The sequence below is a fragment of the Podarcis cretensis genome (assembly GCF_951804945.1).
Source record: "Podarcis cretensis genome assembly, chromosome: 1".
In the NCBI taxonomy this organism is placed as follows: domain Eukaryota; kingdom Metazoa; phylum Chordata; class Lepidosauria; order Squamata; family Lacertidae; genus Podarcis; species Podarcis cretensis.
Window position 1 is genome coordinate 92,324,466 of NC_137170.1, and position 15,748 is coordinate 92,340,213.

Genomic DNA, 15,748 nt, shown 5'->3' on the forward strand with positions numbered 1-15,748 from the left:
TTCAGTGGAAGGGAAAAGCTTGAGAAATGCTGCTGCTCCTCTTGGTGTTACACCTAAACGACATGACACACACTTCAGAACCAGAGCCACAGCCATGCCACACCATAGTGACATTTTGTTCTGCCCTTTCAACAAAATTCTATACAGAAAATACTTACGTTGGCACCTTTCTGCATTCACTGATTTGTACCAAGTCCTATGGGAGGAAATGGCAAAGGTCTACTTTGAGCTGGAAATGGAGGGGGCTATAGATCAGCGACAGAGGGCATCCTTGGAATGGGTGAAGCAAAGAAACCTGTAGCCCTCCAGAGGCTGTTGAACTTCCATCAACTCCAGCAACATTCAGTGGCCTGCAGGTTCCCCATCCTGGGGCCAAAGTCTCTTCTTCTTGAGACTAGGGCTGGGTAGAGGAGCCCATCTCTCAACTCACCACATTAGATGCTGTGGGCTTGCAGCCACTAGATGAAACTACCAGCTCCTTTATTTTAAGAACACACCTTTTCTATGACATGAATTTTCTCGGCTGTCAAAGTTCAAGACTAGAGACAGAAAATAGTTTTTGAGGGAAATGAAAGTAGTGTGAGCGAGTTCCTGTTCTCCTTGGTATCTTGCATGTTTCTTACACCTCTGCTCACAACAGGTTTTGAAAGAATAGCAGGAAGGGTGGTGCAACATAACTATGGCAACCCCATAACTCCTGACCCCAGCATAGCTGCAGCTTACCTGAATGGAGAGCTGCAGGCCACGAATGCCAGATTGGCTCTGTTGTTATGTCCATGCAGCCCCACCCAAACCACTGCTCTGCCCCACCCGAGTTCTGTTCAAGTAAGCTGTTGAGAGGGTAGCTCCTCTGTTGGACATCAGTCACTATTGCATACAGGTCACGTGCCTCTTTCTACCAACTTTAAAATAAAAATAAAAATCCAAAGCCACTTCAGAAGGTTGTGAGATCTAGTGGAGAAACAGTGAAGGGGAAGAAGGGATTGATCCACCATCCTCTTCTTTTTTTCACTCTAGGAAATCCATCTCTGTTCCTTGGGAGAAGGAGAGCGAAATAGCTGGGGTCAGAAGGTGGTGCTCAAATACAAAAGATTAAGCAGATGCTATGACAATTTTTCTTTTTCAAGAGACCAAGTGCACAGAGCAAGCCATGCCCACTTTTTACACCGAGCGAATTTAGCCACAGCAAGGTCCCCAGTTCAGTCAGGCTCTAATTAGTAGAGTACTTAGCATAATGATTAAAATCTGCTCTCCCTTCAGGGCACAACTCTGTACCAGCTGTTAGGGAGGGAAGTCTGCTTCGCTCCAAGGGCCTCGGAATGCTGGAGACAGAGGAAAGAATTCAACATCGCACTCTTATGATCATTCCATCAGCTCAAGTATTTCTGCTTGCCAGATGGAAAGATCTCCCCCGCTGTGCAGTTCTGGGGGTTCTCCTTGTGGAGGTGGAAAATAGATCTGACCCACGGGTGGGTAATTAACAAAAAGAATCGGCTGGGCATCTAGATTCAAAACAGAGGGCCCCAGAGCCCCCAGCATAGTTAAAAACACTATTAGAATTAACCCTCAACATAGTGTGGAATATAGGTCGTCAAACCCTTTTGCATATCCCACTTAGTCTTCCTTAAAATGCTTGCCCCCTCTCTTTACCACTCTAGCAATGACCACACCACACCTTGTTAAGTAAGTTTAAAAACTTTACTTACTAAATCCAAGGGTCTGATTCAAGCATTGTTCCATACTGCAGCAAGAAGAACATTGGTAGATTGCTCTTGGGTGCAAAATACACACTATAGTTTCAAACATGTGGTCTGAACGTTGATTGATTACATGGCACAGAGAGAGAAAGAGAGTAAAGGAAGAGAAGCAGCTTTACTTCCTCCTTCATGGAGGTAAGGGGGCATGACTTAGTAGTTGTGTCTAGGAAGAGGCTGCTCTATGTTAACTGCACTTACGCATAGTTATGTTTGACTGCAATTACCCACACTCCTGACCCTTCAGAGTGGATTTGGAGGAGGAGGAAAGTGCTATTGGACTAGTGGGAGCCCTACTTTTTGCACACCCTGTTAATTGACCCCAGCCCAGAAAGCTCAAGACCTAACTCAATGTACACACACATACAGGTATGCGTAGCGAAACCCTGTCTACCATTTTTTTTAAAGAGGGGGGAAAGCTTCTGCTGTGGCCACACCATACATCTAAAGTGCATTCAAGGCACATTCTGCCCTTCAAACAAAGAATCCCTGGGAGCTGTAGTTTACATCTCACAGAACTACAGCGCCCAGCATCTTTAGCAAACTACCATTCCCAGGATTCTTAGGCTGGGGAGTTGGAAGTATTCTTTAAATATATGATCTGTATGTACCCTTCTTCAAGAGAGATCAGGGAAGCAGGAGGGATGTGTGAGTTGCTTATCTTTTTCTACATTCACCACTTCTTCTTCTTCTTATCATCATCATCATTAGGACCAATGAGTCTTTTTGATGAACTGTAAACTCAAAGAAACTTACAATTCACAGATCTAAACCCACACCCAATTGCTATGCCAATGACGCAGATCCAAACACATGTTACTTTCTGTGAAAGAAATCCTTCTGTCCTGAAAGCCTGTTTCTTTTCTTTCCTGTCCAGGCAACAGGTCCCAGAGAAAAGTCAGAAGAAGAAGAGGAAGACCAAGTGGCGTGGGGACCGAGCAACCACCTCCCACAAACTGCAGTGTGTGATTTTGTGACTGTCTCATCTTCCTCTCAATCCATTCCAACTTGAACCTAATTTGAAACTCAAAAGGAGGAAGCGGGGAGAAGAATCCAGCCTTGAAGCCCTGTGCCACCTAACTGCAACGTAATGTTTCAAGAACGGCAATCCTTGCACGGAAGGACTTGATGGGGAGCAGAACCTCAAAGGCATTTTTGAAGCTCAGCCAAAAGGCTGCTTGACAAACGGCACAGGGTGGTTTTATTAAGAAAAAGGAAGAAAAAAAAGTGCCCTCAAAGCAGGGGGCAAACTACTAGGACTTGGGAGTATTTGTGAACATTCACCATCTCGGCAATCTTTTGTTTTGTAATGGAGACACAGTGTTCTCGGTTATACTTGCACACATTTCTGGGCACAGCCCGTTTCTATACAGTCATGAATGATTCCATTTTGTACAGTTGTTTGGGGTGGGGGGAGGTGACTAGCAGTCGGAACTTCCTTGCTCAGCAAGTGTGGAGTGAGGAAGAAACAGCAGGGTGTGTGTGTGTGTGTGTGTGTGTGTGTGTTCTTGCACTGTACACTCCCAGAAGTACTTGGCTATGCAGCCAAACTGCAATTTCATATGAAATTGCATAGATTTGAAGGGAGAAAATGAATTCCAGCTGCTCTGGGGACTCCAGACATTGTGTCAGATCCTGGAGGGCAGCCAGCTCTCCGTCTGTAAAATGCCAGTGAAAGAGGACGTAGGGGTTTGTTTGTTTGTTGTCATTGTCCTCCTTGTTAATCCCAGTTTGGGGAGGGGGGCTGCATTTCTGTTAGCAAACTGCCATGAGGGGGAAAAAGGAGAAAAGCAGTCATTTTGCTAATCCTGACAATATTTAAATTAAAACGTTATTTGCAAAATAATAAGAGTACGACTGGCTTTAAGAGAGAAACTTTATACTGATGCAAATTGAATACAGTTGTGTGCCTATGCATTTTGGTGTTGAAAGGTGAGGGGTGAGGCTCAGTTCAGATTATTAATTCCTTTGCCTTGCCTTTCATTTATGAAGTCAAATAGTTTTGAGTTTTATTAATTGATAAATGTTTACATACCAGCGTTCCTCCAAGGAGGTCCAAGTAACACACAGGGTTCTTCTCCTTCCTATTTTTATCTTCCCAAGAACCCTGTAGGGTAAGATTGAGAGACAGTGGCTTTGTTTACACTCCCATTAACTGCATTTCCAGTGCTGAGTTTTTTAATCTGTGGTCACACATTGCTATCCCAAATGCGTATGTATCTTGGTACAAACTACTGCTGTTCTGCACATTGTTTTTTATTCCAACTTCACACCAACTGGAGCCCTTTAAGCAGTTCCTAATTTGTCTTTAGCCAAGGTGTGAACAGCTTTGCATAGGATAGAGACATCCCTGTCCTGTCAACCCCCAAAGTGCAGAAATGAACAGGAACAAATATGAGAATGATGAGGCCCTGCTCATGTGAACAAGCTAGGAGTGAAAGTGTTCAAGCTTGCAACAGAGGTTGTGTGTGTGTGTGTGTGTGTGTGTGTTTATTTGGCTATGTTAGGAGCAAGAGGAAGAACAAGCAAGTGGTAGGTCCTTCGTGTGGAGAAGACAGAGAAATGCTGTTGGGTGGCAGGGGGAAAAAGGTGAAACTGCTCAATACCTACTTTGCCTCTGTCTTCACCCAAAGGGAAAGCAATGCCCAACCTGGTGATAACAGAATAAATGATGAAAGGAGGGAGCTGCTCCCCAATATAGGAAAAGAGATAGTAACCTAGCTACATTAAATAAATTCAAATCTCCAGGGCCTGATGAGCTACACCCAAGGGAGGAACTTAGAACCTCTGTCTAAAATCTTTGAGAATTCTTGGAGAACAGGTGAGGTCCCTGTGGATTGGATGTGGGCAAATGTTGTCCCTATCTTCAAAAATGGGGGGGGGGGCAGGTAGCTACTAGCCAGTCAGCTTGACATCAGTACTAGGAAAGGTCCTAGAACAGATAATTAACAGTCAACAAGCACTTAGAAAAGGATGCTGTGATTACAAAGACCCAGCATGGGTTTCTCAAAAACAATTCATGCCTGACTAAGCTAATTTCTTATTTCATAGAGTAACAAGCTTGGTGGATCAGGGGAATGCTATGGACATAGTGTATCTTAATTTCAGTAAGACTTTTGACAAAGTCCTCCATGATATTCTTAGGTGGATTTGTAGCGGGTTGACGTGACCTGAAGAATCCTGGGAACTGTTGTTTGTTCAGGGTACTGGGAATTGTAGCTCAGTGGCAGATCAAGTACAGTTCCCAAGAGGGAAACCATGTGTTTTAAAGGTGTGCAAAATATACGATGTGGATGTGACCCATTCCAGGTTTCCTTCTGTTGCTGCCCAGTTAAAACCGCTAATCCTCCAGCCAAAAGAGCAATTAACATGCAGTGGCTGTATGGAAGCCACCGTTTTTGGTCTTTGACAATTAGGGCAAGGCATTTCTAAGACAGAGTGAGGGTCTCCTGTGCACATTTTGCATCTTAATAGCATGAGTGCCTTTTCTGCTCTCGGCAGCCCCAGCGCCTGCGCTGTGGGAACCAGCCAAAGAGTCTGGGCTTACGCTTCTGGCACAGCACACCCTCTTTTCTTGCATACTTTAGACTGAAAACTGACTTTTTCCAAACAAAGACAGTGTTAAGGATGCAACACAACACCAGCAGCAACAAAAAGCAGGAAATCCAAAATGAGGGCCACTACACCCTGTTCCAGCTCACACCATTGTAAAGAGGGAAGAAAACACAATGGTGTGAATTGGGCACCCAGCAGGATCCTCCCTTTCCTTTCTGAACTTCCTGCCTTCCATCACTGCTGACTTCCAAGACCTAGTTTCAGAGCTGAATGCTCCTCACTGCTATACATTCAAGGTTGATGCTCTCATATATATGCGCCCACAATTCCTGGTTTGACTTTGTCCCCAGAGGCGCACTCCATTGTCTTTTGAGATAGATGGATGCCAACAAAAATTCCTGGAGAAGGGTATTTTCATTTCTGACCATCCTCTTGTTCAGTTAAAAGAATCCCGAGTCCTGTGCAAAGATACTTGGTTGAGAGATAGACAGATCTGTAACAAATGGACTCTTTCTAGAATAAAATATAGGTAGGCATTTAATAATCTAATAGGCAAAGGAGAGAGCAGAGGCGAGGAGCCTGTGATCCTTCAGATGGTGCTGGACTTCAGCTGCCACCAAACCCAGCACAGCCAAGAGTCAGGGATAATGAAAATTGTGTCAAACAGCATGTAGAGAGCCACAGGTTGCCCATTCCTGAAAGGGTGTGTCTGTAGCAGCAATTTATTTACTGCTGATATTTATAATGGGGAAAGTAGTTTATGCAGCATCCCAGGTAGAACTGGCTATTTCTTCATTCCCTGGTTTTCTTGCTGAAAAGTGATTCTCAGTATGTTTGCACACTAGGGATGGGTAACTTTTATTATTATTATTACTACTACTACTATTATAATTGTTATTATTATTTATATTGTGCCATCCATGTGTATTGACAACACAGAAAAGCACCCCATTGTTAATAATAATAATAATAATAATAATAATAATAATAATAATAAATTTTAGTTATATCCCGCCCTCCCCGGCCGAAGCCGGGCTCAGGGCGGCTAACAACACTAAAACAGTGCAACATTATAAAAACATTATAAAAATTAATTAAAATCAAAATTGATGGCAACCATAAACTAAAGTTTTGTAAAGATTGCCAAGGAGGGAGTCAGGCGGCACCCTGAGCAAAGGCCTGGTGGAACAGCTCTGTCTTGCAGGCCCTGTGGAAAGATGTCAAGTCCTGCCTGATTCCAGAATAAATCAGAATCTGTTGGCACATTTAGGGACTTGGTCAGATCAGCTGCCAGAGTCTGTGGCCTACCCAACAACTGTATAAAGATGTCAGGTATTGACACCAGTTCTGAGTATTCCTCTGCTTTACTTTATTGGTTGCTGCTTGTAGAGTTCGGGGAAATGTGAGGATGTCACATCTTGTTTCCCCTCAGTGGCGTAGCATGAGGAGACCACAGGGGCAGTTTTCCTGGGTGCAGAATTTCAGCACCCAGTGCTGCGTGCTTCCGTCGCTGGTCTCTGTTGAAAACGGCTTCTCCATGCAAACCAGGAGGTGACCTCTCCAGACAATGGAACGACTCTTCTGCAGACACCATTAGGCAGTGCATGCATGCTCTGTCCATTTCCCACCCACCCACCCACCCTCCACACGGCCCCAGGCCACTGGCAAACCACGCTACACCACTGCTTCCCCCTGCCCATAAACTCCACAACTTCATGGCAGAGCAAATGCAGGTCAGCAGCATCTGTGTGTCTCCACCTAGCTTGAAGTTTGGATTTGAGTGGATCAGGACTGGACTCTGAAACAGTGCATGTGTGGTGTCCACAGTGAAACTGGGTATCCACTAGTATGCCTGGATTGTCCCTCCCTCATCCCCATATGCAGCAGAGCATGCTGGAATGCCCATGTTTCCTTTTATGGTAGGATGGACAAGTGCCCCCTATTCAGCTCTAACAACATGATCCATTCTTCCACTAGGAGCCGCGTGAAGTGTGCCCCGGCATGGTATGGTACAAGCCTTTGGGATCCATAAGCTCCACAAATCCATAAATCCATAAGCTCCACAAGGGCGAAGTTGTGCTGGCTCTAAGTTACTAAAGTAGTTGGGCAGTGTGTCCCTGTAAAACAGGCTTCCTCAAACTCGGCCCTCCAGATGTTTTGAGACTACAATTCCCATCATCCCTGACCACTGGTCCTGCTAGCTAGGGATCATGGGAGTTGTGGGCCAAAAACATCTGGCAGCCAAGTTTGAGGAAGCCTGCTGTAAAAGAATGACATGTCTTCTGCCTAAATTGAGTTTGAATTATAAATTGGAGTCAGCAGGCAAAAGAGAGAATGTCTTTTTGGCTGCTTGAGCCAAACATTTCAAAAAACGAAGCTCCTTTTATCACATGCCCATTCTTCACTGAACATGATCTGGATGCAGGAAGCACTCTGGAATTTCAAATAAGATGCTAACATTTTCTTTTAATTTTTGTCTAGAGATGGAAATATTGCTGGATGTGCTTTTTCACAGCAGCCCTGCTGAAAGAGTGGGTGTATTATCAAGAGCGGGTGTGGCACGTGACAAATCCTGCTGCAGCCATAAGAAAATTCCTCCTACAAGAACATTATGCACACATTGTTGACCTACATAGTCCTCTTCAGCTTTTTGCCATCTCTCTCTCTCTCTCTCTCTCTCTCTCTCTCTCTCTCTCTCTTTCTCTCCCTCTCTCTGTGCCTGCTCTTCTTCACCCACCTCATCTGCAATTATTAATTAATTAATTAATTAAATTCCTAGAGCACCCTTCATCCAAAGAGCACAGGGCAATTTACAATATAAAAGCACAAAAATACATAACATAGCAACATGCCACAAACAACAACAACCCAACCCCGCCCCCAGTTTAAAAGGCCGTAGATGGTTTAATTTGCCTGGGAGAAGAGCAAAGTTTTTGCCTGGCACCTAAAGATATGTAATGAAGGCGCCAAGTGAGTCTCCCTGGTGAGAGCATTCCACAAATGGGGAGCCATAAAAGGCCCACTCTCGTGTTGCTGGCTTCCAGACCTCTCACATAGGAAGCACATGAAGACGGGCTCAGATTAAGGTTGCAGGGTCTGGGTTGGCTCATACATACAGGGAGAGATGGTCCCTGAGGCAATGAGTGTGTCCTCCTCCTCTCCTCTCCTCTCCTCTCCTCTCCACCCACCCGGATGAAAGGGCTCTATAATGAGGGCTATGACATGTACCACAGCCAGCATCTATGGTTTTCTTTGTGCTATGTGTGTGTGTTGCAGGCTATCTATTGCAGTGCTGGGCTTCTGTTGCATGAAGGCAAAAATGACCTACTGGAAAGGTTGCAAAGGTCACATTAACATTCTTGTAGATTGACTGAGAGTGCTGAGGTGCATCAGTCTTCTTGCTTTGGCTTTTATACACGAAAAGCAGACCTCCGCTGTTGTTTTTTTCTAAATGTTTCCTTCTGCTTTGTACTGTCTCCTCCAGCTCATCTATTTTTCCTCCCTAGTCTGCTTTTTAAGACTCCAGAAACTGCGCAGTCCCACCCCCAGTTTGCCCAAAGGGCACAAGAAAATTCAGTTCTGCTTTAATTCAGGGAGGAAAACAGGAGATTATCGGCTTGACCTCATGCCATAATAAAACCACTATATACGCAGGCACATCCTTCACATGCAGTTAAGTGTGCATTCATTTGTACTTAAGAGGATTAGTTGCTGGCATTAAATAAATAACCCATCATGAACACCCAATACATGAAATGTTAAGCATGCATCAGCTTGACATTAGCAGCAAAATTAGCAGAAGTAGTATACACAAATAATATTTCAGTTAGGTTTTATGAACTCGTGAGCAGGAGGAACTTACACTGTACACTGTACTCAGCTCCAGGAGCCATTTCCATTAGCATATGCTTGAAAGTGATTTTTTTAAAATACGTATACTCAAGAGGGCATCAAGGTTAAGTGCAACCTGACACATGCTCAGCCCTAATGACAGACTGTGATGGCGTAATCGTATTTTTCCACTGGAAACAAAGGCTGCGATGCCAATGAAAAGGCCAAGTGGGATAACTTTGTGTCATTAAAAGCATGGGGGAGGCAGGAGAAGGTTCCTATATGCCATTTGCCTCCTGCTGAAACACAACAGGGACGTTCTTCATTTATTCCCCATTTTCTCCATAGAAAGCAAGGATGGAGAGACCTGTGAACCTTCAGATGTTGCTGGACTACAAATCCCATCATCCATAACATCTGGCCACGTTGGCTGGGGCTTGTGGGAATTAGAGTCTCATGAGATCTGGAGGGGGCCACAGAGAAGGAGTCTCAGATATTTGGGGCCTGAGTCACTTAGATATTTAAACACTAATGTGCAGACTTTGAATCAGGCCCAGAAATGAACTGACAACAAATGCAGCTGTTTTAAAACAGGAGCTAAATGGAACCCTGAACAGCAATCTGGCTGCTGCATTTTGAAACAACTGAAGTTTGTGAGTCATATTCAAGAGAAACCCAAAGTAGTGCTTTTTTTTTCAGGGTACGCAGTACCAGCACCTCTTTTTTGTTGTTGTTAAAAGGTGTTACACTTACTGTAACAACTTCTTGGTGAGTACAGGCACCTGTTTTCCTAGGAAAAAAGCACTGGCCCTAAGCATGGTGCATTGTAATGATCCAATCTGGAAGTTACCAGAGCATGGAATACAATGGCCAGCTCATCTCTCTCCAAAAAGACAGTGGAATTTGCTGCCAAGGAGTGTGGTGGAGTCTCCTTCTTTGGAGGTCTTTAAGCAGAGGCTTGACAGCCATATGTCAGGAGTGCTCTGATGGTGTTTCCTGCTTGGCAGGGGGTTGGACTCGATGGCCCTTGTGGTCTCTTCCAACTCTATGATTCTATGATTCTATGATTCAAAAAGGGGCATAGCTAGTGAACCAGTTGTAGCTAGAGAAAGGCATTCCTAGCCACAGAGACCACCTGTCTGTGCTGAATCCAGAAGCAACCCCCAAGCTGTGAACCTTCTCCTTCCAGAGGAGTGCAAACCCACTATGAGAAGCCATCTCCCCACCTCCTGGATGTGAGACTGAGGCACACGAGTTGTGTGTTATAACACCTCTTCGTTTCACCACCTCCAAGCACTAACACCTCAATCACCTCTCCCAGGTCAAAGCTGGGTGTTCTCTGCCTATTGATGACACTTTACTCCAGATCATGGGTAGGCAAACTAAGGCCTGGGGGCCGGATCCGGCCCAATCACCTTTTAAATACGGCCTGCAGTCGGCCCGGGAATCAGCATGTTTTTACATGAGTAGAATGTGTGCTTTTATTTAAAATTCATCTCTGGGTTATTTGTGGGGCATAGGAATTTGTTCTTTTTTCCCCCTTCAAATTATAGTCCATCCCCCACAAGATCTGAGGGACAGTGGACCTGCCCCCTGCTGAAAACGTTTGCAGACCCCTGTTGGAGCCTCCGCTACGACCAAGCTGGAAAAGCTCATCCTTCGGTCGAGTCCTTCGGAATCGCCTCTGACGATGATTAACAACCTGAGCCTCTGATAAGGCTCCAGGCACATTCCCTCATTACGCAGCAGCAGGGAAGGACAAGAAATATGAGCTACATTGCAAAGAGTTTTATTTCTAACTATGCAGACAGAAAATAAATATACATGCTCTCTCTGTGAAAGCAGAGAGCAGCTGGAACAAAGGAACAGGAAACCAGTGAACATCGTATCCGTCTCCCGTCTTCCGTGAGACTTCCAACAGTCTGGAATGTCTCTGGAATGTAAACAGAGTCTTGTGACTCCAAGCGCTGCACAGTGGTATAAACAGAAACCAACAACCACTGCTCCAGATTGACAGTTCCAGAGGCTTCATAAAGCAAGGGGAACAAGACAGAACCCTGCGACAACTCCCATGGTGCCAAACAGTAGCCTTGCACAACTGCTTACCGGAAAAGGCCCCAGAGATGGACATGGAAGCACAGAAGCACAGTGTTCCCACCTCTCTGAGATGCTCCAGAATGATATTGTTGTCACCAGTATTGAAAGCTGCCGAGGTATCAAGGAGAATGAGCAGGCTCATGCTCCCCCTATCTCTTCTGGCAAATGTTATCAACCAGGACAACAACCAGGGCAGTTTCAATGTCATGGCCAGACCTGAAGCTGGACTGGAATGGATGCAAACAATCAGTTTCTCTGAGCATACCTAAAGCTCAACTTCTCAAGCATCTTGCGCACACAAAATATATTTGCCACTGGGCAATAGTCTTTTAAGACCCCACCATCATCAGCCTGCCCTTAGCCAGCCTCTGTGTCTGCTTTCGTATTGACAACCAGTCCAATGGCTGGAATTGCCTGCCAGCTTCTTTAGTGTTGCTCTTGCATAGAACTCTGCCGGGGAGGAAGATAGGGCAAAACTAGAATTAGCTCTGGCTGTCATTGGCTCTGCTTACTGTCTGTCTCCTTGTCTTCCATCCTCCCAGTCCCAGTGGGCATCAGCCAACAGTGGGAGCCACTGTCAGAGAAGGACTTCCAGGTGGAACTTCACTGTGGTTTATAATTCAGAGAGATTCCTTTCTATGAGACACTAAGTAACCATGTTAAGTAAAGGGTAATGCAGGGAATCGCCTAAAGTCACATGAGACTGCTAGGAGGCAGGAAGGCTTGAGTCTTCTGGACCAATGTACAGATTACAGCTTTCTTTTTTATCAGTCCTTGTTTATAGACACACCCCACAAAAACCCACACTCAGCAGTTTTCGTTTTAGAAATTAAGGGTATCATACATAAACACACACCCACACAACCCTCAAGAGGACTTTGTGTTATCCATGTGTAAATACGGAAAGAGAAAAAAGTGGATTGCATTCTGGCAAAGTCAAGCTACAGATAACCAGAATGATAAGGTCAAGCTGGGAGTTTTTCTGTTCCTGCCAGACGTTTTGTACAACTGGATCTTTTTGCTGGAACATTGGATTTGGCAGCCTCACCTCTCAGTCATGTACTCTCAAGCTGTGTGGACGCACTGACCAAGGAAATTGCAGCCTCAAATTACCAAGAAAACACCTGCAGGACAAGCAAATCCCATCAAACATCTCTGTAAGAGTCATGGATCTGTATATGCCATTCAATAGTACCATTAGCCACTCTGGGCCAAGCAGAACAGAATAGAATACAAATCTGCATATGTGCACAAAAAGATCTATGTAATGCCCAATCATACCCAAATCACTAAAAGGGAGGGGAAACCTCTCAGTTATTATTTTAAGTGGTTTATTACTAAATGAACACACCAAGATTGTTGTTGGTTTTTGTCCTTACTCAATGTCTGCCTGCCAGTTCATCTCATTTACCCAGAAGTCATCATTCCACCAGCTCCTTATCCTGTATTGCCTCCAGGACCCACTTCTAGTAGCCAGGGTTGCATCAACCTACCTTTGGCCGATTAATTGTGTCTACCCATCTTCCTGATCGATCACTGTCAATTGCCATGGGGTTCACTAGTCCTTTAGCTGTAGAGCCATCCCAGAGCCATGAATAATTCACACCGCTATAGAGCTAATTCAGCACAAAGTCTCCCCATTTCACGGGGTCTTTTCCTGCTTCTGCCAGCTAATAATGCTGTAGGGTTCAAAATAAAGAGCAGGGACCGGGACGTAAATCAAAGAGGCCATTACAGGCAACGTATATCTCATCATGATTAAGTGGTCCCCTGATTTCTAGAGAAAGATAAGGGCCAAAGAAAAGTAGGTCCCTTGACAGCACTGGGTAATTCTTAAAGATATTCCCCAGTAACTAAAGCATTACTCAGGATAAACCTGACGTACAGATTTTAGGAGCAAAGCCATAGATCCGCCTTTATAAATGAGCTCTGCACAGTGACATCTATTTACAGTGGTTATGAGTGATGAGCTGGAGTCCAAAGATCCATCTGCAGAGTATCATATTGAAGCCAGGCCTCCCTATGGAAGCAAGGAGAGAGGGAGAATTGTTCTTCAAGCAAGTAAGCACAGGGCTGAGACTTGGACAATCTGCAGGCCCAGACTCAGCCTTGCTCTGCTTGATTTTCTGCAGCAGCCAAGCAAGAGGATGATGACTAAAGCTGACATTAAAAAAGTGTAAACACACACTGGAGGGGGGTGTCTAGTGCCTCAACGGGGCCAGCCTAATTATTTTCCAGTAATAGGCATTCCCTTAAATTACAACTTGTACCACACTGGAAGAGTGGCAGATGCAGCTGATAGACTATATGGAACTAGCCGAGGTGACCGGCAGAATCCGAGACCTGGGAGAAGAGAAAGTTGAAGAAGACTGGAAGAAATTTAAGATTTATTTAAAAAAAGCATTGTAATTTGGTTGAATGTTAAGAAGGATGCTAGATCATAAATAATTGAGCACCATTAAACTAGATGGAATTAGGGTGACAAGTGAGATTGAGGAAAAAATATAAACCTTTGGGAGAATTATTAGATTATATTTTAAATGAATGGGATACAAGAATGTAAACAAGATGATAAATTGCGGGTAAGAATTGACAATGATGCAAGTGGGAGCGGGAGACGTGAGGGAGTCCAATGAAGCTAAGAAAATATGTTATGATATATGTTTCATTGTTTTTTATTTCTGCAATTATGTTTAAAAATTTTAATAAATATATATATATATATAAAAATTAAATTACAACTTGTATTCCAAATAAGTATACAAAGCCCTCTCATTTCTTTCTCGAGTGTGTTCATGGCTTATTAGCACTGTAAAAGAGCTCTCTGGAGTACTCCTTGCTCTTGAAAAGAAAATGTAAGCAAACGCAAAATTCCAGAGGACAAAACTGCAAATAAAACACAGCGCAGCAGTATAGGAAAGTTATAACTTTACACCTGAAAACTGGTAGATACGGTATATACTAATCTACTATATAGGACCCTAACTTTAAACTTGATGGTGTTCGCTGTGCTGCAGGAACCTCAGAAACAATCTGAGACATGGAAAAATAGAAAGCCATTATTAGCTCATCAAGCTGAGGGTTGTCAACACTGACTGACAGGAGCTGTCCAGGGTTTCAGACAAGGGACTTCCCAGCCCTGCCAGGAGATAACAGGGATTCTTCTCTGAAATGACTTGACAAAAGGCCTTCCTCTGTGCTTTACAAAGAACTTGTTTCATTCCTTTCTTTAGAGCAATCTAAAACAGAAATTTAAAATTACTGTTAAAAAGAAACATGAAAAGCAAGTTAATGCAAATATTTTAAATGTAAATAAAACCAGCAATTTCAAAACAATTCCACATAATCAAATTATATACTGAAAATTCCATGCCTGGGTAGGCTTGCCATAACAAAAAGGTTTTTTAGCAGATGCCGAAAGCAGTATAGTAAAGGTACCTGCCTAATATTAATGCATAGGACATTCCAACGAGCAAGTGCTGTATATATTTATGTTCTAATGCATGTATCTGCCAACTGTAGAAAACACAAAATGCATACTGACAAAGTGTCCTCTAGCCCAGTGTTTCCCAACCTTGTGCCTCCAGCTGTTTTTGAACTACAACTCCCATCATCCCTGACTAGCAAGACCAGTGGCAAGGGATGATGGGAATTGTAGTCCAAAAACAGCTGGAGGCACAAGGTTGGGAAACACTGCTCTAGCCTACAGAGGTTTATGTCACAATAAATCTGCCTGTTTTTAAGTTGCCACAATATTTTTGAAAATAACAATAATAATTAAAGGTAATGTTATATGCACACGAGCACTTTTTTCATATTCATTCTAGATGAGTATCTTCTTTGGAACACTTAGAGAAGATCCACTGGTCTTTTATGAATGCTGGTTTCATCGTTTAATAGTTTGACTACTTAGCTAATCAGTATCAAGTATACAGCTTTTCTCGTGTGTTTATGCTTTCTCTTAAAGTTTCTCTTGCTGCATTGCATACAGTAACTAAAATATGCAGTGTGATTATCTAGGTTGTGGGTGTCAGAGGGGGAAAAATGTCAGCTGCCTGTATTGTACTATATATGAAACTGAACAAAAGCCCTTTTTCTCTTTCTGAATCTGCCAGCCTGTCAATCTGCAGTAAAGAAATAACTAACCACCCACTCTCCTCCACCTCCTTCTTACACATTGTCTTTTTCTTAAAGGAATACATTGTTCAGTTTAAATTTACAAAAGTTGATCTATGTGGAAATGTGCAAGTTAAAGATCTATATGTCTATATGTTGGGTTGTTTACTGGTGTCCTTACACAGATGGTTGCAGGATCTAAGGAAGCCATGCAGTTTTGACAAAACATATGTCATGGTTTGTTTTTAAAGGTCTTTGAATTGTGCTCAGAAACATACTGGGGGCCAGTGTAGATTTCTTAGGACTGGTGTTATATGATCTCGGCAGCCCCTCCCAGTCACCAGTCTGGCAGATGCATTCTGGATTAGTTGTAGTTTCCAAGTCACCTTTAAAGT

At 43.7% G+C, this 15,748-nt stretch overlaps 2 protein-coding genes across 4 annotated transcripts in view; both read left to right on the top strand.

Moving 5' to 3' along the window:
• MRAS (muscle RAS oncogene homolog) overlaps positions 1-2,953 on the top strand; it is a 47,316-nt gene extending 44,363 nt beyond the window's left edge. For all 3 annotated transcript variants that reach the window (XM_079969512.1, XM_079969514.1, XM_079969513.1), the window contains one exon: positions 2,632-2,953. In XM_079969512.1, coding sequence (XP_079825638.1) covers positions 2,632-2,731 — 100 coding nt within the window. In that variant the 3' untranslated portion in view covers positions 2,732-2,953. The remainder of the gene's footprint in view (positions 1-2,631) is intronic.
• The window catches only part of TMEM177 (transmembrane protein 177), a 98,786-nt gene that overhangs the window by 62,034 nt on the left and 21,004 nt on the right, over positions 1-15,748 (top strand). The gene's annotated exons all lie outside the window — the stretch shown is intronic.